General features: G+C 36.0%; 1 protein-coding gene and 1 long non-coding RNA gene across 4 annotated transcripts; one reads left to right on the top strand and one right to left on the bottom strand.

Annotated features, from left to right (window-relative positions):
* Positions 1-1741: 1741 nt before the first annotated feature.
* Positions 1742-6136, bottom strand: LOC140501442 (uncharacterized). 2 transcript variants are annotated; one of them, XR_011966181.1, is made up of 4 exons: positions 5490-6136; positions 5137-5331; positions 3542-3581; positions 1742-2377 (listed from the first exon to the last, which is right to left on the bottom strand). It is a non-coding gene; the product is annotated as an uncharacterized lncRNA (long non-coding RNA). The 2 variants fall into 2 exon arrangements; XR_011966182.1 differs by lacking the exon at positions 3542-3581.
* A 197-nt stretch (positions 6137-6333) lies between these two features.
* LOC140501441 (leukocyte elastase inhibitor-like) lies at positions 6334-19093 on the top strand. 2 transcript variants are annotated; one of them, XM_072605037.1, is made up of 7 exons: positions 6334-6456; positions 8478-8654; positions 11518-11655; positions 13530-13647; positions 16620-16762; positions 16894-17061; positions 18575-19093. In XM_072605037.1, exons 2-7 carry the CDS (start codon positions 8487-8489, stop codon positions 18977-18979), a joined length of 1140 nt encoding a protein of 379 aa, XP_072461138.1. In that variant the 5' UTR covers positions 6334-6456; positions 8478-8486; the 3' UTR covers positions 18980-19093. The 2 variants fall into 2 exon arrangements, with proteins under 2 accessions (XP_072461138.1, XP_072461139.1); XM_072605038.1 differs by lacking the exon at positions 6334-6456 and adding an exon at positions 6602-6780.
* The last annotated feature ends 8707 nt before the right edge of the window (positions 19094-27800 follow it).

Below are 27800 nucleotides of genomic sequence, written 5' to 3'. Positions count from 1 at the left end.
GATTACATAAAACATTTGCAAAAATAGTTTCATTCCCTTGGAGTGAGAGGTCCACTGTTTGGACAAAATGGAACTTTCAAATTCAACCTTATGACTAAAAGCCAAGAAGCAGATGTTTTAATGTTTATTTAAGGTTTGCTTGATTTTTCTTTTTCTCTTTTTGGATCAGGCTTATAATATCATCTCTATAGGGTAGATTCACAGAAGCGAAACTTCTTTTACTAGGTAGTGCCAGTTGGCAATTCTGTAATTCATAGTTTGAGAGAGTTGCACTAAGTGACTTTTTTAGGAAAACACAGTTATCATTTGACAAAGGCAACATTTGAAACTAGATCTTCCTCATACCAAGACTTGTTCTCTCTCTATCAACTACACCAAGCTGCCTCTCTATTACATATCAGCATGATGTAGTTATGATAAATTCCTGACAATTACTAAATGGGAAAGAAGTTTACATATTTCTCAGCTGTTTATGACACCACAAAACTTGACCATGTTCTAAGGCATAAAAGCTCAAATGAATGCAGAAAAGTAGAAATATTTAACATGTTCTTTACTGAAAATACTCAATAAAATATAATCAATAAGTATACTTTGAAGGAAGAATTTTAACCCAGAGACAAAATTTAATCCTAAAGAATTTGTAGGTCATAGAAGAAATTATAGAAACATTAATTTTGTCAAGAAAACAACAAGACAGCTTGTTAAATTTTGGAAGGCAACCAAAGCAGAACTTTGGGGAAATTTTGCATTGCTTAACCCCTTTGTCAGCAAAAGAAAGAACAGAAAAAGTAATTGGGCCAGAAGCCCCCCCCCAAAAGAAATCTAAAAGAATAACATTTTTTAAACTCTAGAAGAATAAAGTATCAGGAACAAAAGTAACTACATAAAATAGAAATTCTGAAGAGTAACAAAACTCAAAGCAAAAGAAAAAAACTTTGAATTTATAAATAAATGTCTTAAAATCAATAAAATACATAAATTATAAAATAGTCCCATTTTGAAGTGTCTGGTTGCACATGTTTGTGTGTGTGTGTGTGGAGGGAGAGGGAGAGAGAGAGAGAGAGAGAGAGAGAGAGAGAGAGAGAGAGAGAGAGAGAGAGAGAGAGAGAGAAGAGAGAGAGAGAGAGAGAGAGAGAGAGAGAGAGAGAGAGAGAGAGAGAGAGAGAAGAAGTTGGGGGGAGATGAAAGTTGCATTATAAAAAATGAAAATTCACAACAAGTAAGGAAAGAAAGGATTATTAGAAGCTATTTTGCTCAATCATACACCAATAAAACTGTGAAAGTGTGCTCATCCTTCCTTGTCAAAGAAGACCATGCCATCAGAGAAATAATGACATGACTTGCACTTGACTTTGTTTTCAGTGAGGGAGGACTGTGCAGGTCACCAGCCTCACTTCTCCTCCAGGGCCATCTGAATCCAGTGATCAGATATTCATCAGGATGACTGGAGATGACCCAGGATGAGGCAATTGGAGTTAAATGACTTGCCCAAGGTCACACAGCTAGTGAGTGTCAAGTGTCTGAGGTGAGATTTGCACTCAGGTCCTCCGGACTCCTGTACTGGCGCTCTATCCACTGCACCACCTAGCTGCCCTACCAATAAAATTAATAAGGAATGAAATAAAAAACATTGATTAATATACATAATCCAGTTAAACAGAATAAAAAATAGAGAATTTATGTAACCCAATCTCAGCAAAAGAAATTGAAAAAAGAATTCACAAAGAAAACCCAAGACTTGTTGAATTTATAAGTATATTTTATCAAATGTTCAAAGAACAATTAATTTCAACACTATATTGTTTACAAGAATATGAAAAGAAGGGATCCTACCAAGTTCCTTCTACAAAATAGATGTCTTTACACCTAACCTAGAGAAAGACAAAAAAGAGAGGGGGAAAAACCCTATAGAGTAATATCCTTAATGAAGATCAACAAAATATTTAAAAGTGGCTGTCACAATAGATTAAGAAAATTTTTTGCTATGACCAGATTAGCTTTTTTACTAGAGACAAAAGGTTGGTTCAATATTGATTAAATTGTAACCATAATAAATTGTAATAATAACAAATAATAAAAGTCATATGATTATATCAGTATATACAGAAAAAGCTTTTGATAAAATATAACCACCATTTTTATTTTTTAAAAAAGCATAGGAAAAATGCATCTTTTCTAAACATGGTAAATTTTGTCAATTAGTCAATAATCATTCATTAGTAGAAATTGTTCCAATTTCCATGAAGGTGACTGAAGCAGGCACTGTGGAGTGCTTAAAGCATTGTCAGACATCAAAGATGCCTAGGTCATCTACTGCATCCCTGGCCAGTGCCAGTCATCTTGACTTTTGTCCTGTCATTGGACTTCGATGACTCTGGAAGAGAGTAAGGATGATAACTTCATGAAACTTCCTCACTCAAATGCAATCTACTCACAAGTCATCACCCATGATGTCATTGGTCCTTTTGGAAAATAAAGACTACTAGGTGCCAGGTACTGTACCAAGTGCTGGGGATACAAAGAAAGGTAAAAGACAGATCTGGCTCTGAAGGAGCTCACAGTCTAATGGGTGAGTCAAAATGCAACCAAACTATATACAGAAAAAACGGGAAATAATTAATCGAGAGGGCACTAGAATTAATGGAGATAAGTCCAGGCTTTCTACAGAATGTGAGATTTTAGCTTGGACTTGAAGAAAGTCAGGGGAACTAGGGAAGCAAAGAGGTGCATTCCACAAATACTAGACAGTGAAAATGACTGGACTTGGGATTCAGAGTATCTTCCAAGGAACAGAAAGAAGGCCACTGGGGCTGGATCCCTGGATACGTAGGGAAGAATACAGTGCAAGAAGACTGGAAAGGTGGGTAAGGGCAAGTTATAAAGATTTTCAATGTCAAACAGGATTTTATATTTTATTTCAGAGGTAATAGGGAGCTGACTGGAGTTTGGGAAAGGGGAGTAAACCATGTACTTTAGGAAAATCACTTTGACAACTGACTTGTGGCACAAAGACCAACTACCAGGCTATTATAATAATCCAGAGGAGTGAATGGGGGCATATGAGACAGGTTTCAATAACAGATTTAATATTAAGGTTGAGGGAGAGAGAGGAATTGAAGGTGACACCTAGTTCATGAACTTGGATGACAGGGAAGATTATTTTTAACAACTGTAGAAAAGTTAGGTGGAGCGAAGATTTGTAGAGAAAGATAATGAGTTTGGTATTGTATCTATCTAATTAATATCTATCTAAAAACAAGAGCCAGTATTAAATGTCATAGAAAAAAAAATAAAGAGGCTTCTCTATTAAGAAAAGTGTAAAGAAAGTTTGTCCTTTAGGACAATTGTTACTGAATAGTATGTTAGAAATGTCATCTAAAGTGACAAGGCAAGGGAAAAATGATGGAAAAAGCAGAGGCAAAGAGAAAACAAAACCATCAAATTTTATAAATAACATATAACATACTTGACAACCCTCAAGTCAAATAAAATTAATTGAAACAATGGCATCAATAAAATATCAAGAAATACAACCTACCTACGTTATATCCTTTTCTGAATATTGACAATAAAATGAACTAGGAAGAAATGGAAAAAAGAAAGGCATTTCAAAATAGATGTGGAATGTATAAAATATTTGGCAGTCTACTCATGACATGCATGAAAACTATAAAACTCTTTATGGAAATTTTGATTCACTATTCACTCTAAATAAATTTCCTCACGTTTTGTTGCAAAACACTGAATATTTAGTTATTAGAATATAAGCACTTGGAAGGTAGGGACTGTTTCACTTTTACTTTTTTTTTAATCTACAGTACTTAATACAGTGCCTACCTGTGGATTGATTAGTTGATTGCCTATATATTGGCTATAACCAATTCTTGATCGTTACCACTTAAAGGATGCTATATTACACAGAAGGCTGTCTTCCCCCCCTCAAAAAAAAAAAAAACCAATGAAAATTTTGGAACTGATGGATATTAAATAAAGAAGCAAGATGTGACTGTTCCCAGAGAAAGAATATTCATTTGTTCTATGTAAGTGTCAGATGTTCAGAGAATGATAAGACAGCACCTGTGTAAGGAATTAGTCAAACTTTGATTCTTGGCTCCCACCTTTTCATTCAGTAAGAACAAGAGACTGGATTATCTAATCAGAGCTGTCTAAGCAAAGTAAAATAAATACATTCTTCCTCACCCCACCATAAAATTGAGTCATTCTAGATTCAGTAACTAATCTCTCTGTACCTTAATAAAGAAGTTAAGTCATGGGCTTGGTTCTCACTGTTAAGTCCTCTACTTATTTAGTGTATCCTTTCCCATGTGTCTGGGCAGTTTCTCACTGAGAAAGAAGAAGAGGAGAAGGAGGAGTAAGAAGAAGAGAAAGAAAGAAGAGGAAGAGAAAAAGAAGGGAGAGGGGGAGTTTACTAAACTAACAGGGTTTTTAATGACTTTTAAAAATCCTTTGTCTAGTTGGATCATCTCCACAGGAGAACAATCCAAAGAGGTGGGACTCAAAACTATGTAAGAAGTAGTTAAAGGAGCCAATAATGGTTAGACTTTGGAAGAGAAGACTTAGGATGATATGATAGCTGTCTTCAAATCATTCACACTTACATAACACTTTTTGGTTTCGCAAAAATCTTATGGGGTAGGAAATATCAAAGTAGTAACTGGAATAAATAGGAGTAAATAGGGCTTTGGTCCAGGTATCAAGAGTAGCCAATAGCCAGAACCACAATTGTTCTCTACAGAGGTTATCAAAGTCTATTTAATACAATTGTCCCCACTCTCTCACTCAGATCCAGAAAACTACTCCTAAGGATTTTACTACCATGGCATCATTCTTACAAACCTCCAGGATTCTTTGGGGGGGGGGGCACCTCCTCTCCCAGGAGGAGCTCATTTGTCCAGATTGGACTGCTTTCTCTTCCCCAGAGATGAATTTACCCTATCTGCCAGAATTTCTGCAACTAAAAGGCTATGTTCTAGATGGAATAGAATTATTTTGTTTGATCCTAGAGAGACTAGCTAGAATCAATGAGTAGAAATCAGAGAAAGGCAGATTTGGAGGGCTACTTCCTAATAGTTAGAGCTAACAAAAATAGGAACAAGCTAAGTAGTGAATTACCCATCAATGGTCCTTTTCAAACAGGGCAGAATGTTGAGGAAATTTTGGCGTATTGGCATAGGTTACCTCCAAGCTTCCTTCCAATTTTGAGGTGCTACAGTTCTATAACTATTTCAAAATAGAGTTTGAACAAAATATTTTCTTTTATGATTCCTTGATTTCTTATAAAGTCATCTGCTCCTCAATTGCAAACAGCTGAAAATAAAGAAAAACAATTAAAATGACAGAACAAAGTTTTATAAAGACTGTTTGGGGAAGAAGAGAGGTTTGGAAAGCACATTAAAGGGGAAAGCATGTGAATTTAGAGATAGAAAAGATGTTAGAGAATAGCTAGTCCAAACACCTTATTTTACCCCTAAATAAGATCCTAAAAGAGAATTGATTTGCCCACGATCACACAAAAAGGAAAAGAGTCCAATCCCAGGTCCTCTGATTCCAAATCCGGGATTTCTTCCACTAAGCCATTCTATCTTTCTTCTGATAGTTTTGATAGTTTAATTGGTTTAAAAAGACTCTTCATGAAGGAACTGTCTTGATGCTCAGGTAAAATCACATCCAACTGTTTATTTCTATTTTCACTAGCTGTGTGACTGGGTAAGAAGCCCCGAACAATTCTTTAAGTTATTTGTTACGAGGGAAGTGTAGATCTGTATTTGTTGAGATAATTCCTACAGTGATCAAATCACACTTTCTGTCCAAAAAGAAGTCTATTAACAGCCCAGAAGTGATTCTGCCACCGTGGTGGGGATGGTTGACCCGGGAAATGTGTCATCTTGGCAAGTAAGCAGAACAATCCTTGACTTCAGGAAAACAAGTCCATCTCACCTTGGACTGTTGTCTCTCCAAAGAAAGCTCCATATAAAATAAATAATTTCTTTTAATTGCAGATGCTAATTGAATTGACTGTAGTATTCTATTTATAGTCACTTCAGCATAATCGCATATAGCATATTAATTTAACAAGTGGTTCAATTTCTTCATTGATCTAGGTGACTAAGAAGCTGCTGATTATAAGAAAGTAAAAATGGTCACAAAGTAAGCAAGGATAAAAATTAAAAAAGGATAAAAGAAGAAAAGGAAAAAAAAAAAAGTAGCCCCATTATACCCCATTGACTTTTGCTCAGCACCATGGCCGCGGAACACACCCGATTTCCCCACCCGGGGTGACTTCCGCCCCCAGGCGCAAACATCTCTAGACACACCCCTTCTGGTGTAGCCTGCGCGACTATAGAAGGAACCGCAGCTGGGTGGCTTAATCTCAGAAGCTCTTTCCTCTTCTGAAAGGTCTTGTCCAGTTTCCTCGTTCCAGACCCTCACCCGGTAAGAGCGCCCCTCCTGGGGCTGTGTGTGTCTGTGTCTGTCTGTCTTCCCAAATCTGCAGTGCTGAGCCCTTGGTACCCCTCTTCTCTACAGCAGCCAAGCCGAATATCGGACTTAGCTTGGCAGGTCCCAGAGAGGGAAGAGCGCTCAGTGCAGGAAGGCTCCCGGGGCTGCCCAGGTCGGGGTCTGCTCCTGCAGTTCAGGGAAGAACTTCCCGGTAGGCATCCACACACACTTGTGCCCACGGAAAGACCAGCGGGGTGGACTGCGAAGACAGATACTGACTGGGAAGGAAGGAGCAAGCTTGGAGTTCTCCGCAACCTGGTACACCGCCCCGCCCCGCTACCCTCGAACGGGAACCTCTGGGCTGTGCCAGGGTTCCTCCTCAGCCTCGGGCGATCCCGAGCTGCTTTGGGGGGCAGGAAGCTGGGCAAGGGGGTGGTTCTCTATGACCAGAGAGGAGGAAGTGAAACTGCAGAAGCCTGGAAACGCCTCCAGTCCTCCAGAGGTTCTCTCTCCTGGCTGGGAGAGGAGGGGAACGAAGGAAGCCTCGGAAACGGCTGTTTTTCTCCAAGGAGAAAATGAAGCTGCAGATCGGAGGGTTTTAGGGTCTCGGTCTGGGATCAGGGAGGAGCGAGGGGCATCGTTCTGGGAAGCTCGGGGACCTCAAACTCTTTGGGGACTCTTCGTTCTTTTCTGTCTTTGTGGGTTCCCCACCCTTGCCCTGGACCCTACAGAGATCAGTTCTTCCTGGTTTTTGAATCCACATTTTAATTTTTTCCAGGCAAAGCTAGGGCAAATGCAATTTGTGTAGATGTACAGCCCCAAAGGACTTACCTCCAAATATTAGTGTTCAGAAATTAATCTTGTACATTTGGGGGGGGGTGGGGGCGTAGGGCATGACCAATGGGGGAATTTGTTTTTCTTAACTGCGCATATTTGTGACGAGGGTTGGTTATTTCAGTTGGATGAGAGAGGAGGAAACTATAGGTTTTAGTCAACTGAAAAAAGTACTCTTTTTAAAAGAAATTAATCAATGCTCCCCGTGAGGCATGCCAATGACAGTTGAAGAAAATTTGCAGATCAGCTACTATGTAAGAGAATCACGCGAGGCACTGGGAAAGCTCCAGATTTGCTGATATCTTCATTTTATTTTGCCTCTGATTTGTGATACTGGGAGACCTGAGTTCAAATGAGTCCTCAGAAACTTAATCTGTGACCTTGGGCAAGTCACTTAATCGCTATTTGCCTCAGTTTCCTTATCTGTAAAAAATCTTAGCACCTACCTCGCAGAATCAAATGAGATAATATCTGTAAAGTGCTTTGCAAACCTTAAAATAGCTAAATACGACCCTAAAAGTTCTATGTTAATAGTATTAATAAAAACTCTCCTCCTGCTGCTGTATCTCTCTAAGATTAAGACTAATTTGCATAGAAGGTAGATTTGTTTTAGTAGAGAGAGTTTCCTCAGGGGGAGTTCCTTATACTCCACAGGTCTAGTTCTTTTTTCATATCTCTTTGTATCCCCAGCACCTAGCATAGAGCTCTGCATATAGTAAGTACTTTATAAACTTATGTTTAATTGAAGAGGCAAAACATGGCCCTTAAGCTCATAAATTTTGCAGTCTCCTGGGAGTTATGACACTTAGAGTTATAATACATGTAACATTTCATTGACAACTTATAGAAAGATACTACAGATTTATCTACCCATGATACATACTTCCAATCCAGCTGGAGAAAAGAATGTTGTCCCATCTTTAATAAAGTAGAACCCACACATTGGGTTGCTACTGAACATTAGTCTTGGATCAGAAGTCCAATTTTTCTTCCAAGAAAGCACATTTTATATATTAGGAGGAAGAAAAACCTAAAAAGGCTTGAATACCTCCCTCCCTTCAGGTGTGATTCTGGGCTTCTGCAATCCAGTCAGAACAGGCTGAGATTTAGGAAAATTGCTAATACCAGGTTGGTTGATATATCCCTAAGATATGTTACTGGATGTTTATTTTTTGTTGTAGACTTAAACCATGGAGCAGCTGAGTGTGGCGAATACCCGTTTTGCTGTTGAGCTCTACAAGACTTTGGTTGATGCCCAACCAAAAGAAAACATCTTCATATCTCCATTAAGCATTTCAACAGCTCTAGCTATGGTACTTGTGGGAGCCAGAGGTGACACTGCAGCACAGCTGTCAAAGGTCAGGAAAAATTTTTCTTATTAATATGAAAGGAGAGTATCCTGGTATATGTACTACCTGATACTAGTTTTTCAGTTTTCAGTGATTTGTTAAAAGTTAATATTATTATCATGCATTTAATTTAATTATGAAGTCAAATTTCTTGAAAAAGCAGCCCTTCCAAAGATGTGGTTAATTTATATTTGACAACTGTTTCTCACTATATTGACTTTGGATGGGTTTCTATTGCTGCCTTGCATATGGAAATCTAACATACACTGTTACAGTGTATATCTTATGCAGTAGGATCTGTCAGGTACACACATACACATACACATACACACAAATGATCAAATCTTTATGGTTTAGAGGGTGGGAGTCTGGGGCTTTGAGGCCACATGTGGTCTTGTAGGTCCATGAGTGGCCCCTTTTGACTGAGTCCAAGTTTTACAGAACAAATCATTTTATTAAGGGGATTTATTCTGTGAAGTTTGGATTCAGTCAAAGGGCTTTGAGGACCTAGAGGGCCACATGTGGCCTTGAGGTTGTAGGTTCCCCATCCCTGGAGCATTAGACAATAGAAAGAACTTACAGACCACCACTATTATAAGAAATGTTCACATGGACTATTTGTGCCAGACCTGTGGTAGAGCGTTCAGAGCTAGCGTTGGTCTGATCAGCCACAGTCAGACACACTATACCTTGATGTCATAGTGATGTCATTTTGGTCCTCTTTGAAAATGAAGGACAAGAACCAATCAATTGTAAGAAATGGAAACACTGTACCAGAGAGAAAGGTGATGAAAACTTTTCTTGAGAATTTTCTTTAAAATGGTAGCTAAAAACATAAAAACAAAATAAAATAAAATGGTTGCCAGCTGTTTTTCTGGGATGATTTGGGTATAGGTCTTCCCATAGTCACTAGGAATGAACTAGTGACTTCATGAGATTTCTCCTGACCTGTGAGATGGTGATGTTCTTAAACCTGTCATTAATAACACTTTTCTTCAGTGGAAGGATCACTGATCTTGGAGTGAAAACCTAGGTCCAGGTCCTTGTTAGCTGCATGACTTTGGGAAGGTCATCTAACCACTGTGAGGTTCAGTTTCCTCATAAATAAAGTGGCACATTAATATTTACACTAATTACCTGAGCATTGTTCTGTCATTCAAATTAATGGATATAAACTACTTTGTAACTATAAAGCACCGTATAAATTTGTAAGTATTCTTTACTACTGCTGCCATTCTACCACTATTAATACCACTACCACCAAAGCAGAAGCGTCTCACTTATAATACAACATACTAAGCCGTAAACAAGATTATTTTACTGTACTTTTTTCATCTACAAGAAAAATACAATTACATGTGTAAGTACAAGTAATAGTTGTACAAAATACACGTACTAGTTTTTGTCAAGACTTAGGAAAGACAACAGATTATTTAAATGGAAAAAAATGGTGAAGCCATTAGCTTTCTGGAAAGGGAACCATTAATGATCTGACTTTTGTTTTTCTTTGTTCTTGTATATAGCCCAAATAGACCCATTAACTCAGCTTGGGAAGAATTTTATGAGCCAAAGATTTTACTTACTTATTCACAACTATCCTGCCCTTACTATAGCTGTTAATTTTAAAAATAATTAATTTTCTTCTTACATGTTTAAAGAGCTTTAGACAAATTCTTTTTTATGGGATTTTGTTACCTTATATTTTGAAGGAGAGAATTTTTGGCACAGTGGCTAACAGGCTGCTCTTACAGTCAAGAAGACCTGAATTCAAGCCCTACTTGGAATATACCGGCTGTGTAGTTGGGAAAGTCACTAAATCTCTCATTGCTTCAGGCAGCTTTCTAAGGTTCGAAGTTGCCTTCCTGATATATAGAAATTTGGAACGTTTCCATTCTAGGAGTCCCTGATATCAGTGGAATCATATCCAGATACATACACACATCCGTGGGTATGTGTGTCAGTCTATGCATATATATATATATATATATACATATATACATACACACATGCATATATATGCATACACACATCATCTGTATGCTACTACATCTTAGAGAAGATCTGGTTTGAGGTTTAGGTGTTTGTTTCTTTCCTTGCCCTTAAAAAAAAAAATTAAACAACCGTGAATCATTCATTGTAACTACCCATGTCCACCTACCTATGAATAACGTGCACTTTGTACTGCTGTATAGTTAGGTTTGTTGCATTTTATAACTCAGTCCTCATAAAACCATCGGGTTCCTTTTGATAGAAATAAAGACTGCATGGATATTAAAGTATTATTGTATGTTGATATATGAATATATTCATAACTGATAATTTCAGAGTAATAAAAGGAAGAAACATATTCAATATCGTATCTATATATAGGACATGACTCTTATTAATTCTAATTAACCATATAATTTCTCAGTAAAAGTAATTGTATATAATACTGTATGTATACATGTATGTCTCTACATATATAATATATGGAGTGACAATGAAATCTGATAGTTAACCACATGTGTAAGGGAGTAAAATTTGTTAGTGTATAAGCAATAAATAATTCTGGTTTCATTTATTTAATTATGTCATCCTGCAAAAAAAAGGCAAGGAGAAAGAGTGGTTTGTTATTTTGTATCATTTATGAATGTATAATTATTTATGGAAATTTGTAAAAACATACTCTACTGTTATTCATATCTCCGTCAATGTAATTTGCACTGTAATTTTTCATATCTTTAAGCTTGATCTCCACTAAAAATGCATAAAATAGAGTTTCAGAAATTACCAGATAGAACAAATTAAGTTCATGGAAATATAGAAGAATATCTTCCTATTCATAAAATATATTTTTTAAAAATTCTTTTATTTTTTTTTAATATTTTAGGTATTTCATTTTGATGAAGTTGATGAGGTTCATTCAAGATTTCAGAGCTTACACACTAGTCTTAACAAACCTGGAGCTTCTTACATCCTGAAACTTGCTAACCGATTATTTGGAGAGAAGACATACAGTTTCCTTTCAGTAAGTGTATTTGGGGGGAGTATATGAAGAGAAAATCTTCAGTTTCCTTCCAGCATGTTCTAATCTACGCGTCCATTAGAAAGTTGAAAAGATCCTATAATCAAATTGCTTAGTGTTGCTATCCAACCAAGAAAAATTTATTGAGACCCTAGTATGTGCAATGTATTGTGTTGTGGGATGTTGTGGATATAAAGGAGTGTGTGTTTGTGTGTGTGTGTGACATTTAAAAAGTTCGAGACATGGTTTCAGGGTAATTTAATCATTTTATTAATAAGGCTAGTATGTTATTAATAAAAGAGGTCAGTGACACTCTCAAATGCCAAAGACCCTGATGGTGAGTACTCTTGTCATAAGACAGCCTTGGAAGAGGGGTGTTCCTGAGAGTGGCAATCATCTCTGATTGGTTAACAATTAATGAGAGAATGAATATTACAGTGAACTTTGACTATGTCATTTACTTCTAAATTGCCCAGCTTTGGGACAGTCTATTCAAATAATTTATTCTCACCCCAATCTGAGTAGAACATCCAGGAGGAGTCTGAACAAGACTATGAAGAAAGTTAATCCAATCTAATTATGAGCAAGGTCTTTCAGAGACTGAACATTTGAAATAAGGACTTTAGAAAAAAGGGGATCTCTGGATCTCCCCAAATCATTGGTTATTGATAACTATTTCTCTCATTGTGTGTATGTATATCTATGCATATATGTGTGTGTATATATGTATATATGCATATATATAATTTCAAAGCTTATTTAAATTTTTTTCAAAGTTACTTTTGTGAGTTTTCAATAATAAATTATTTAATTTTAATGAAACAATGTATCTTGGTATGTCTGACTGTTTCAGGATGATATTTTCTCATATCAGTCAAGATTGATAAAAGTGCTTCTTTTAGAACTTCACCATGTTGGTCACCTGACCTATCTCTGTTAGACTTTTTCTCTTGGGGTCACATCAAAACTGTTGCATGTGCATCAAACCATTATTCTTTGGATCATTTCAAAGCTAGGATTCCAAATTCAGGCCTTTCACTTAAGGAGCAGTATCTGATGAAAGGTTTGTTTGGTTTTTTTGCCCAGTTCAAAAAATCAGCTAGAGTGATGCATAGTGCAAGTTGGTAGTTATGTTGAATTTTAATAAGAAACAAATATTTTTCAATGTTAAATAATTAAACTTTCCAATTTTTTTGATAAGTTTGTAGCTCTTTACTTTTGAAGATATAGTACGTTACAGTATTTAAAGTTGTACTAAGATTTTGGGGACATTGTTCATATGCACAGATTTACATATATATATGCTTACTTTTAAGTGTGTGTGGATATAACAGACATGGTCCTCGTCCTGAAATATTATAAAATCTATGCAAATGATAGCTTATAAAAGAGCTGAGATTATTATTTAATTACTGTATAATTTAATACTTACAAACAAGCTTAGTAATATTATTTTGATTTTCATGCTTTAATAAATGAGAATTGTTTTAAAGAGCTTCAGATAAATGCTATATAATAAGAATATATTGAGATCAATTGAAATAAATTCTTTTAGTGGAAGTTAAATTCCCTGATTTAAAAAATGGAAAGACAACTACTAAGATATTTTCCCCAAGCTGTTGTCAGTGCTCCCTGGGGCAGATTAATTGCTTGTAAACATCCATGATTTTCAGTGTGAAAAGCTGATAATAAATCCTTTAAGAAGAGTTCCTATATTTTTTGATGAATTACATATAACTCCAGAGACAAGCACAAGAGTTAGCTGTGCCAGATTATTACTGACCTGTGGGAATAGAATTCTCTGTCACTTCCTCTTGCTTTGGAGGATTTTTTTTATAACTACTCTGATTCCTGTATTTAATCTTTCTCTTTTGTAGGAATTCTTGAGTTCTACCCAGAAATTATATGGTGCTGAGTTGGCCACAGTTGATTTTCAACATGCTTCAGAACCTGCAAGGAAGGAGATTAATCAGTGGGTCAAAGAGCAGACAGAAGGTAAGAGTGTCCCAGGTAGAAAACTGAACAAAATCTATTTGTATATACTTTATATGCAGTTCTCTAGCATAAATACAAGTATTCTTCTTTCCCTGTTACCATTTTACCATTTTTCCCCATCCGAAGCCTTCCATCTCTGTTCCTCAACCGATGCCTATTTAACAGAAGAGAAAACTTATTTCTCAGACTCCTTAGGAGGAGTCATTTGTACGTCCATGAAATCTGTAATGTGTCTGCTTGCCTTAATCATTTCTAATGATGATGCAAGACACAACAGTCAATGACTATAATAATCTACTATTTGATAAATCCAAAGGCTAGTTCTGGGGTAAGAACTTCTTATTTAACAAAAAGTGCTGGGAAAACTTTTGAAGTTATAGTATGTTATAGTGTTTAAAGTTGCACTAAGACTTTTGGGACATTGTTCATATGCACAGATTCACAGAATCTGGCAGTATGGCAGAAACTAGGCATAGAATAACATCTTACATCAAGATCTTATCTATACTGGGATAAATCAAATTGAGTACGTGATTTAAATATAAGCAAATGAGGAGAGCAAGGAATAGTTTACTTGTCACATCTATGGAGAATGGAAGAACTTATGACCAAACAAAAGATAAGGAACATTTTGAAATATAAAAATGGATAATTTTCATTACATTAAATTGAAAAGTTTTGCACAAACAAAGCCAATGCAACCAAGATTAGAAGGGAAGCAGAAAGCTAGGAAACAATTTTTACAACCAGCGTCTCTGATAAAGGCCTTATTTCTAAACTATATAGAGAACTGAGTTGAATTTATAAGACTGCAAGTCATTCCCCAATTGATAAATGGTTAAAGGATATGAACAGGCAGTTTTCAGAGGAAGAAATTAAAGGTTTCTATAGTCATAACAAAAAATGTTCTGAATCTATTAATTAGAGAAATGCAAATCAAAATGACTCTGAGGTACCACATCACATATATCAGACTGGCTAACATGACAAACAGGAAAATGATAAATGTTGGAGAAGATGTGGGAAAATTGGAACACTAATGCATTGTTGGTAGAGTTGTGAACTGATCCAACCATTTTGGAGAGAAATTTGGAACTGTGCCAAAAGGGCTATAAAATTGTGTATACCCTTTTATCCAGCAGTACTTCTAGGTCTGTATCTCAAAGAGATCATAAAAATGGGAAAAGGACCTACATGTACAAAAATATTTATAGCAGCTCTTTTTGTGGTAGCCAAGAATTGGAATGTCCATCAAGTAGGGAATGGCTGAACAAGTTGTGGTATATGAATGTAATTATATACTGTTGTGTTATAAGAAATAATGAGCAGGTGGACTTCAGAAAAACCTGGAAAGACTGAAAGAGTGAAATGAGCAGGACCAGGAGAACATTGTGCACAGCAGCAGTCACATTGTGTGATGACTGAATTTGATAGACTTAGCTCTTCTCAGTAATGCAAGGATCTAAGACAACTCCAAAAGACTCAAGATGAAAAATCCTATCCACATCCAGAGAAAGAACTTTGGAGCCTGATTGCAGATGGAAGCATACTATTTGCTCTCCTTTTCTTTTGCTGTTTTGTTTCTTCTTTCTTATGGTTCCTCACATTAGTTCTGATTCTTCTTTCCATCATGACTAATGTGAAAATATGTTTAATACGAATATATAAGTAGAGCCTATATCAGATTACACACCATCTTGGGGAGGGAGGAGATGAGGGGAAGGGAGAAAATTTAAAGCTCAAAATCTTACGGAAGTCAGTCTTGAAAGCTAAAAATAATTTCTAATGATGGAACTGGATTTGGAGTCAAGATAACTTGGGTTAGAAACTTGCCTGACATTAGCTTTGTGACCTTGAGCAAGTCACTTAACTCTTCTGAGCCTCCAATTTTTCATCTTCAAAATATGGGAGTAGGATTCTCTTTGAGCTCTAATTCTGTGATAATAGGATCCTATAAACTGCATGTTAGGGTCAAAGATGAAGGTAATAAATTTAATCAGATTCTCTTTTGTATGTAGTCAGACCAAATCATTTGATGAGATTAACTGGATGATATTTTCCTTCCTAATAGCTAAGCTTTAGGATCAAAACCAATATTAGAGGTTGAGTTATAAGAATTAAGTTTTTGACAACTTTCTAGATAGTATGACTTCAAATGACTTCAAAACATTTAAGTTAACATTTTTTTTCTAACTCATTGGTATAAATATTATGGGTCTTCTTGGGTCTAAGTAGAGTATATGCATTGACTTTTTCAAATTCTCTATTGATTTATTATATATTATATTATATATTATATATATATTATATATTATATAATTATAATTATATAATATATTATATAAAATATATTATATATTGCCTTCCTAGTGCACCGCATGCAGTCTTAGGCTCCAGAAAGAAATAACACATCTCTGTAAATATCCAGATTTTGCCATGAGAATAAATGCCTAAATTATATCATAAAAATTCACTAGAGTTTCCACTGTTCCCTGACCATAGACTGTGTTTGCATAGGGAAAAAATGCCTTTAAGAGGTGAGATAAAAAATATTTTAGCTTCTTAGTTTTTCATTTCATACACTTGAAGAGGTGATTGACTAGTGACTTAAAAGAACTCTGTCAAGGAATGATTTTGTTTAAATTAGTAATTTTCACCTGTAGTGTCAAGTTCATTGCTAATAGACAAGTGTCTAGAGCCACTTGGACTTGCTTGTTCTATCCTGTTGGCTGTGGATTTGTATTGGATTCCACTTCTTTTCTTTGTGGTTTATGTATCATACTCAACTGAACAGCTCATTGTCTGATTTAGCACTCTAGACATGTCTTTTCTAACTTAGTCCTGAGTACTTATGAGGAATTGATTCTCACATGTTAAAAGTCAAGTATTGCTCAATTCAATTACATTATAGTTTTGATTAGTTTAAATTTTTTCCTTTTATATATGAATTAATAAATCATCTCACTTTTCAGGTAAAATTCCGGAGCTATTGGCAAAAGGTTCAGTAGATAGCCTGACTAAACTTGTGTTGGTGAATGCCATCTATTTCAAAGGAAATTGGGAGAATCAATTTGATGAAAAACTTACTACTGATGCACCATTTAGATTAAACAAGGTGAGAGGGATAAGTAGGGATACAATAAGTAGCCTTTTTACAAAGGACAATATGTGTGTGTGCTTTTTTAAAAAATACTTTCTTCATTTGACATTCTGGGTTGTCTTTTTTGTATGTTTCTAAATGTTCAGAGAGAAAAAAAAACAGTGAAAATGATGTATCAGAAAAAGAAGCTTCCCTATGGTTACATCGAGGCTGTCAAATGTCGAGTACTAGAACTTCCTTACAAGGGCAACGAGCTTAGCATGGTCATTCTGCTGCCAGATGATATTGAGGACGATTCTACTGGCCTGGAAAAGGTACCTTAGACACTTTGGATACCTTATAGTCTTTTTTTGGACACGCTGGTTTTCCACATACTGGACTCCAGGTTGTGAGGGCAAAAAGCAGATTTCACACCATAACTAAAATGAATGGGATTCCATGAACATATGTGTTCTTGTTGTTCAGTCATTTGTCAGTTGTGTTCAACTCTTCATGACTCCCTTTGGAGTTTTATTTGCAAAGATCCTGGAGTACTTTGCCATTTTCTTCTCCAGCTCATTTTATAGATGAGGAACAGAGACAAACCAAGTTAAATGACTTGACCAGGGTCACCCAGCTAGTAAGTATCTGAGGCTGGATTTAAACTCAGGAAGAGAAATCTTCCTGATTCCAAGTCCAGTGCTCTATCCACTGTACCACATAGCTGCCCTATGAACATATTCTTATTTGTAACTCTTTTGAAGTTGTTATTTGTCCTATGAGAAGTGTACTTTAGTAATCTAAAGGCTCTTGAGTTGTGCTTAAATGTTTACTTTTAAGTTGACTCGTTTAGCTTTATGGTTTTGGAAAGAGACTATAGCAAATTGGCTCAGTTCAATTGATGCATTTTGAAATTTTTGTTATTAGAGCTTCATACAGAGTGAGAGATAGACTGAGAAAGAGACAGTACCATCTGAATTTAGATAAACAGAAAAAGAGAAAAAATATTACAAAGTAATATGATGCCAATGGGAGATAATAGTTAATTTTTTCCTCTGGCAAAGTTCAGGTCATCACATATTATTTTTTTAACCTACAAGCCTACGTTGAACTCAGTAGCAAGCAAAAGAATAAGATTCTTGTACTTTTTAAAGTTTATTCCTCTACAGATAGGTATGCATCTTGGTATGGAAGAAAGATAAATGAATTGGTGTCACAGAACCGAAGTTCACTCATACCTTTGCTCCTTGTAATATTATGTATCCTTGAATAATCAATCAGAAATCATTTATTAAGCATTTACTTTGTGCGTAGCACTAGAAATACATAAAAAACTCCAGAAAAATAAAATATTTGCTACTCTTAAGTAGCATATTTTCTTACTGGGCAGGCAATCAATGTATATAAGAAGTAAGTTATAGCTTAAATATTCCATTTCCTTATATTTAAATGAGACTTTGGACTGGCTGATTTCTAAGGAGCCTTCTAACTTGAATTACAGTGATTCTGTGAACATAGGTTTTATAACATGTACAGGAATTTGGTAAGAGTTCAGTAAATATTTCTTGAGTATAAAGATCCCATACCCAAATTCTCCTCAATTAGACTGTCAGTAACGGAAATTCATCTGTGTTCTGTCATTACCAGCCAGCATGCTGGATAAGAATGCAGACCTCATAAAGGAGTCCATTTTGTGGTGGGTTAGAAGGAAAAGAATGAGCAACTTCTCTGACCTGTCCATTCATATAAATAATAATAATTGTAATCATTTTGTCAATTCACCTATCTCAGCAACTACTGCAATCCAGTTGTTAGGGTTCTATCTTCTTTCCATCTTTCTAATTTCAGATTGAAAAGCATCTCAGTATGGAAAACTTAACAGAATGGACACATCATAAAAATATGGATACCATTGATGTTCATGTACATCTACCCAAATTCAAGATGGAAAACACCTACATCCTCAACTCATATTTAACACAAATGGGTCTGTCTGATCTTTTTGTCAGTGGTAAGGCTGATCTTTCTGGAATGTCAGGGAGCAGAGATCTCTTTATCTCCCAGATTGTCCATCAGTCTTTTGTGGAAGTAAATGAAGAAGGCACTGAGGCAGCAGCTGCCACTGCAGGCATGGTACAATTGGCCATGTTGTTGCCAGAGGAAGAGTTTAATGCTAATCATCCATTCCTATTCTTCATCCGTCACAATCCCACAAAAAACATCTTATTCTTTGGCAGATTTTCTCATCCATAAAACCTCTGGGAATATAGTTTGAGTAAAGAAAACCAAATTTTATATCTGAATTTTAAAATCATGGCCTATTTGCTATATCAAATTTTCCTAATAAAATTACTGGTCGGAAACAGATTTTAAGATTGTTTTTTTTTCCTAATTTCAATTCATTTGCTAATTAAAGTTATGACATTTCACACATACTCTATTTCTGTATTTATTTTTGTCCCCAAACTGTGAATGTTTTGTTGAAATGAATCAGGTGGTTGGATTGTTGCCTAGAATGGGCTTTCAGCTATCAGAGCTAGAGAATTATTTACTTCAGATAGCATAGTGGAGATTTACGTTCAATAAATGTTGACAGGGTGACTGCTATGGGCATGGCTTTATGCCACATGATGAATATATGGTCACTGGATTCAGATGGCTCTGGAGGAGAAGTGAGGCAGGTGACCTTGCATAGCCCTCCCGCACTCAAAACAAAGTCAAGTACAAGTCATGTCAACATTTCTCTGATGGCATGGTCTTCTTCAGCAACGAAGGACAAACACAATAAGAGTGGCAAAAACCTGACAGTCCCTACCTTAGGAAACTTGTATAGGGGGAGGAATGGGACATTGTAGGATATGGTCTCATCAGTAGAACAACATAGAGTGTGCAAGCAGAAAGAACTAATATGCTAAAGAGATGCACCCTTTGTTATTACCCTCTTGTACAAATGGCACCTGTGAGGTATTTTCCAAATAGAAACATCAGCATCTCTCTCCTGATTGCATAACAATAACTAATATTTAAATATTATGCTCAGTTGTGCAAAATGATTTACATACATTGTCTTATTTCAATGGTAAAACAACTTAGTGAGATTCATAGTATAGGCATTGTTATTGCTGTTTTATAGAAGAGAATGAATGACTGAAGGAAAAAAGTATTTCTTAAGGGCTATGTGCCTAAGCATGGGGCCAAACTTGGGGTTACAAATACAAAAGAAAGTTCCTGCTCTCAAGGAGCTTACATTCTAATAGGAGAAGTATGGCTAGCATTTTGACGTAAGATATCACAGGGATGGTTAATAGAGCCCTAGAGTGGTCAGTTGACACTCTCCTTTTCTAAAGGCAACAGTAGCATTGTTTTGTTTACCGTTCCTGGACCACGAAGTAGAAGTACACCTGCAGGAGCATGGCAGGATGTATCTAGCTGTCCAGGAGAAATGTTGAGGTAAAGAAGTGGGTTTGGAGTCCAGTAAAAACAGCAAGGACATAATATCAACACTAAAAATATATGTGCCAAGTGGTATAGCATCTGAGTTCTTAGAGGAGAAGTGAGTTACAGGAAGAAATAGCAAAATTATATTAGTGTGGGATCTCCCCCTCTCCCTCTCAGAACTAGATAAATCTAACCACAAAATAAGAAGGAAATTAAGGAGGTGAATAAAATCTTAGAAAAGTTAGGTATGTTAGAGTTCTGGAGAAAATTGAATGGGGACAGAAAGGAATATACCTTTTTCTCAGCAGTACATAGCACCTACACAAAATGTATTGTGTATTTAGAGGAAGAGTTTAATGCTGATCATCTTAAATGTATTAGGGCTTAAAAACCTCACAATTCAATGCAGAAAGTCATTTTCAGACCATGATGCAATAAAAATTACATGTAATAAAGAGCTATGGAAAAATAGACTAAAAATTAATTGGAAATTAATCTAATCCTAAAGAATGAGTGGATCAAACAACAAATCATAGAAACAATAACTTCACCCCAGAGAATGACAATAATGAGACCACATACCAAAACTTACTGGAAGCAGCCAAAGTAGTTCTTATGGAAATTTTATATCTATCAATGCTTACATAAAATAAAGAGGAGATTAATATGTTGGGTATGCAACTAAAAAAGCTAGAAAAAGAACAAAAAAAAGAAAAAATAAATTTTTTAAATCCCCAAATTAAAAATTCTGAAAACCAAAGGAGAGATTAATAAAATTGAAATTAAGAAAACTAATAAATAAAACTAAGAGTTGATTTTATGAAAAAGACAATAAAATAATCTTTGGTTAATTTGACTTATAAAAAGAAGAAAACCAAATTACTAGTATCAAAAATGAAAATATTGAATTCATCACCAATGAAAAGGAAATTAAAATGATAATTAAGAGCTATTTTTCCAAACTATGCCAATAAACATGACAATTGTAGTGAAATTGATGAATATTTAAAAAATGTAAATTGATGAGATTAACAGAAGAGGAAATGAAATACTTAACCCCATTTCAGAAAAAGAAATAGAGCAAATCATCAATGAGAACTCCCTAAGAAAAAGTCTCCAGGAACAAATGGATTTACAAGTGAATTCTCTCAAAACATTTAAAGAACAATTAATTCCAGTTCTATATAAACTATTTGGGAAAATAGGCAAAGAAGGAGTCTTACCAAATTCTTTTTATGATACAAATATAATACTGATACCTAGACCAGGAAGAATACCAAAACAGAGAAAGAAAATTATAGATCAATTTTTCTAATGAATATAGATGTGAAATTTTTAAATAAAATATTAGCAAACAGCTTACAGCAACTTAGCACGAGAATAACATAATATGACCAGGTAGACTTTATACCAGGAATGCAGGGCTGATTCTATATTAGGAAAGCTATCAGCATAATTAACCATATCAACAGCAAAACTTAACAGAAATTATATGATTATCTCAATGAATGCAGAAAAAAGCTTTTGACAAAAAACAACACCCATTCCTATAAAAACACTAGAGATCATAGGAATAAATGGAATCTTCCTTAAAATGGTAAATAGTATCTCTCTAAAACCATCAGTAAGCATTATATGTTATGGGGATAAGCTACAAGCATTTTCAATAAGATTGGGGGTGAAACAAGGATTTCCATTATCACCACTGTTATTCAATATGGTACTAGAAATGCTAGCTTTAGCAAAAAGAGAAGAAAAAATGAAGGAATTAGGATAGACAAGGAAGAAACAAAGTTATCACTCTTTTGCGGATGATATGATGTATACTTAGGGAATCCTAAAGAATCAAGTAAAAAAATAACTACCTGAAATAATTAAGAACTTTAGTAAAGTTGCAGGATATAAAATAAACACAAAAATCATTGGCATTTTTATATATTACTAACAAAGCCCAATAGTAAGAGATAGAAAGAGAAATTTCATTTAAAGTTACTGTAGACAATATAAAATATTTGGGAATTTACCTTTCAAGACAAACCTAGGAACTATATGAACACAATTACAAACATTTTTCACACGAATAAAGTCAGATTGAAATAACTGGGAAAATAAATATCAGTGGCTAATGTGCAGACCAAGCTAATGTAATAAAAATGACAAGTCTACCTAAATTAATTTACTTATTCAGTGCCATGCCAAACTACTAAAAATTATTTTATAGAGCTAGAAAAAATAATAAAATTCATCTGAAAGAAGAAAAGGTCCAGAATATCAAGGGAATTAATGCAAAGAAATGCAAGGGAAGGTGGCCCAGCTATAACAGATCTTAAATTGTATTATAAAGCAACAATCATCAAAACTATTTGATATTGGCTAAGAAATAGCATAGTGGATCATTGGAAAAGGTTAGGTACACAAGACATAGTAGTCAATGACTATAGTAGTCTACTGTTTGATAAACTCAAAGACTCTATTGTCTGGGATAAGGACTCACTATTTAACAAAAACTCCTGAAAAACCTGAAAATAGTACGGCAGAAACTAGACATAGACCAACATTGCACAAGTCAAAATGGGTACATGATTTAGATATGAAGGCTGATACTATAAGCAAATTTGGAGAGCAAGGAATAGTTTACCTGTCAGATATAGAATAGAAGAATTTGTGACCAAACAAGAGATAGAGAAAAGCAATTATATGATTAGGAATTATGAAATGCAATTATGAAATTAAAAAACGCAAAATGGATAATTTTGATTACATTAAATTGAAAAGTTTTTGCACAAACAAGGCCAATGCAACCAAGATGAGAAGGGAAACAGAAAGCTGGGAAATGATTTTTACAACCAGTGTCTCTGATAAAGACCTCATTTCTCAAACATATAGAGAACTGAGTCAAATGTACAAGAATACAACTCATCATCCAATTGATAAATGGTCAAAGGACATGAACAGTCAATTCTGAGAGGAAGAAGTTGAAGTTATCTTTAATTGTATAAAAAAATACTCTAAATTACTATTGATTAGAAAAATGCAAATCAAAGCAACTCTGAGATACCACATCATGCCTATCACATTGGGTAATATGACAAAACAAGAAAATCATAAATGTTGGAGAAGATGTGGGAAAATTGGAACACTAATGCATTGTTGGTGGAGTTGTGAACTGACCCAACCATTCTAGAGAGCAATTTGGAACTTTGGCTCAAGGGTTATAAAATTGGGCATACCCTTTGACCCAACAATACCATTTCTGCTTTTAGAGATCACAAAAATGGGACAAAAGTATTTAAAGCAACTCTTTTTCTAGTGGTCAAGAATTCGAAATTGAGGGAATACCCATCAATTGGGAAATGACTGAACAAGTTGTGGTATATGACTATAATGGAATACTTATATTCCATAAGAAATGATGAACAGACTGACTTTAGAAACACCTGGAAACACTTATATGAATTGATGCTGAGTGATGTGAGCAGAACCAGGAGAACACTGTATGCAGTAAATATTTGTGCGGTGACTGACTTTTTAAGTTAGACTTAACTCTTCTCAGCAATTCAATGATCTAAGACAATTCCAAAAGACTCATGATGGAAAATGCTATCCACATCCAGAGAAAGAACTATGGAGTCTGAATACAGATCAAAACGTACTATTTGCTCCCTCCCTTTATTTTTTTGTTTCTTCTTTCTCATGGTTTCTCCCATTGGTTTTAATTCTTCTTTACAATATGACTAATATAAAAATATGCTTAATGGGAATGTATATGTATAGCCTAAAAAATAAAAGTAATATTCTACAGCAACAACAAAAGGTAGTGAGGACAATAGCAACTAGATGACCACGTGGTATGAAGAAGACCAGAGTGTGGCATGATCAGGATATGGGATGGGGTACATGCATACACATACATGTTGTTGTTGTTTCAGTCATGTCTGACTCTTCATGACCCCTTTTGGGGTTTTCTTGGCAAAGATAGTGGAGTAGTTTGCTATTTCCTTCTCCAAATCATTTGACAGATGAGGAAACTGAGGCAAACAAGTTTAAGTGACTTACTCAGGGTCAAACAGCTAGTGTCTGAGGCCAGATTTGAACTAAAAAAAATGAGTCTTCCTGATTCCCCACTTCCTCTAGCTCTGTGTGTATGTGTGTGGATAGATAGGTAGATAGATAGATAGACAGAACAGACAGATAGACAGATAGACGGACGGACGGACGGACGGACGGACGGACGGATGGATGGATGAGTGGATGAGTGGATGGATGGATGGATGGATGGATGGATGGATGGATGGATGGATGGATGGATGGATGTTGCTACTCCCATCTCACATATAGAATCATAGAAGATCTAGATATCTTGGAGATCATTGAGCTGTTACCAAAGAGCACTCTAAGTTGTAGAGGGATTAAATGACTTATGCATGGTCACAGACCAAGATGCTGTCAAAGTATGGATAAATTGGAGCCCAGGTCTCCTTATACAGATTGAAAGAGATCTCCATTTACCTCATCTGAAAACCAGTGTGCGGGGAAAGGGGTGAGGAGGAAAAGTACATTTTCCCTAAAGAGCCAGGTGACATTCCATAGAAATGAATTATCATGGTCCTAAATCAAGAAAGAAACTTTTCTTGTCATGTTAGATATTCAAATGTGCTAAGGCCTCAGGCTCTGCAAATGCAATTTTGATTGAAAGTGGCACAATTCTTATGTTTCTTAATTATTGGAAAGTTTTCACAAAACAGACAAAATACTTTCTAATTACAGGATTGTCCTTCAATAGAGAATTTCCTTCTTGGTATGATCTCTTTTCAGTGTTCTCTTGAAATACCTAATGGGGGAAGAAAGACTGGGGAAACAGGTTGGCAGTAGCTAAAGTCCTTAAAGAAATGGAGAATTGCAAAGAACTTGCTCAAAAACCCAGGACATTGAGGATTCCCCTGCAAATAGCTCCACAGCCCCTTCTCCCTAATTACCCATGTGAGACTGCTCTGGCTCATTTTGTTTATATTCAACTATTAGTGAGAAAATGGGCAGGTAGGTGGCACAGTGGATAGAGTACTAGGCCTGGAGTCAGGAAGACCAGAGTTCAAATCTAGGTTCAGATACTAACTAGTTGTGTGACTCTGGGCCAAATCACTTGACTCAGTTTCCTCAGCTGTAAAATGAGCTGGAGAAAGAAACGGCAAACTGCTCTAGGACCTCTGCCAAGAAAATCCCAAATGGAGTCACAAAGAGTTGGATGTGACTGAAACAACTGAAAAACAAATGCTCTGAGGTTCTGAGTTGCTCAGAAAAGTGGCATGTGCCCTAACTTCTTTCTCCATTCATCTAGTATCTGATATATTCTCCAGGATTAAATTTAGCAATATGCTCCTTGAACTACAACTTCCAGCCGAATGTATTGGGTCTCGTGCTCTACAGAGAAATGTTATGTTTATAAATGAAAGTATAAAAGACAACATGGGGTTTTATAAGAATTATAGGTCTAGGGGGCCAGAGCCAAGATGGTGCAGTAGAAAGATGCACATACACTAGCTCTTATCCCACAGCCCATAAAATACCTGTAAAGAAGAACTCTCAACAAATTCTAGAGCAGCAGAAGCCACAGAAAAATGGAGTGGAGGAGATTTCTAGCCCAGAGTGACCTGAAAGACTGACAAGAAAGGTGTGTCCCACCAGACCAGGAGCAGAGCCCAGCCCAGCCTTGGCCCAGGAGCAGATCTGAGCAGGCTTCAGGGACAGACTCTCCAGCAGCAGTGCAGATCCCTCAACCCAAAGGTGCCAAAGGTCAGTGAGAGCATTTTTTTGGCTGGCCAAGAGGGGAGCAGGGTGTCCCCATAACTCAGGCCCCTTCAGGAGGCAGCAGTAGAGGCAGCAGCAGACAGGGACTCCCAAAGCAGGCAGTAGCCTGCATCCATTATTGAAGGTCTCCTTGTAAACCCCCTGAGAAAACTTAGCCTCATGTGGCGGCCATGCGCCAACCTGAGCAGCTGAACTTAATCTCACACTGAATAGCAGCCCTGCCCCTGCCAAAAACCCCTAAGGCTTGGGAGCAGCACATTTGAATCTCAGCCCCCAAGTGCTGGCTTGGTGGAACTGGAGGTGAAGTGGTTGTGGAGAGGAAACTCAGAAGTCAAGTAACTGTCTGGGAAAATGCCCAAAAAAGGGGAAAAAAAACAAGACCATAGAAGGTTACTTTCTTGGGGAACAGGTGTCTCCCCCAATCCTTTCAGATGAGGAAGAACCAGGCATATTGCCAGAGGAAGTCAAGGCTTCTGCCTCCAAAGGGAACTTAAAATGGGCTCAGGCAATAGAAGACCTTAAAAAACAAGTTAGCAGCTTACTAAAGGAGAACCAAAAAAATGCTGAGGAAAATAACAGCTTTAGAAAAAGGCTAACTCAACTGGAAAAAGAGGTCCAAAAAGCCAATGAGGAGAAGGAGGCTTTAAAAAAGCAGAATTACCCAAATGGAGGAAAAGGTTCAAAAGCTCACTGAACAAAATAATTTTTTGAAAGAGAGAATTGAGTTCAGGGAAATGAATGACTATGAGTTAAACCAACCAGTTAGTAAACAAAACCAAAAATTTGAAAAAATAGAAGATAATGTGAAACATCTCATTGGAAAAACAACTGACCTGGAAAATAGATCCAGGAGAAACAATTTAAAAAATATTGGACTACCTGAAAGCCATGATCAAAAAAAGCCTAGACATTATCTTCCATGAAATTGTCAAGGAGAACTGCCCTGATATTCAAGAACCAGAGGGCAAAATAAATACTGAAAGAATTCATCGATCACTTCCTGAAAGAGACTCGAACAGAGAAACTCCTAGGAACATTGTGGCCAAATTTCAGAGTTCCCAGATTAAGGAGAAAATACTGTAAGCAGCTAGAAAGAAACAATATGAGTATTGTGGAAATACAATCAGGATTACACAGGATCTGGCAGCTTCAACATTAAGGGATCAAAAGGCTTGGAATAGGATATTTCAGAGGTCAAAGGAACTGGTATTGAAACCAAGAATCACCTATCCAGCAAATCTGAATATAATATGTCAAGGGAATAAGTGGTTATTCAATGATATAGAGGATTTTCAATCATTCATATTGAGGAAAAGACCAGATCTGTATAGAAAATTTGACTTCCCAAGACAAGAATCAAGAGAAGCATGAAAAGATAAACAGGAAAGAAAACTCATAAAAGACTCTCTAAAACTGAACTGTTTACATTACTACATGGAAAGAAAACCTTTTTAACTCTTGAATCTTTTCTCAGTATTTGGGTAGATGGAGAGATTATACATACACATACACACACATACACATATTTAAATAGAGAGTACAGGGTGTGGTGAATCAGAAGAATGATATCCACACAAAAAATAAAATGAAATAAAATTAAAAATAAGGGGTGAAGGAGGAAAATTCTGGGAAGAGAAAGGGAGAAATGGAATGGGGCAGGCTATAACTCATAAAAGAGATAAGAAAAATCTTGTTCAATGGAGGAGAAAAGAGAGAAAAGGAGAGGGGAAAAATGAAGCTACTCTCTCCACATGTGGCTGAAGGAGGGAATAATATGCTCACTAAATTGGATATGAAAATTTCTATCACATCACAGGAAAATAGGAGAGGA

The sequence above is a fragment of the Notamacropus eugenii genome, chromosome 4 (genome assembly GCF_028372415.1).
Source record: "Notamacropus eugenii isolate mMacEug1 chromosome 4, mMacEug1.pri_v2, whole genome shotgun sequence".
Classification (NCBI taxonomy): Eukaryota; Metazoa; Chordata; class Mammalia; order Diprotodontia; family Macropodidae; genus Notamacropus; species Notamacropus eugenii.
This window is presented reverse-complemented; position numbering and strand designations above follow the sequence as displayed.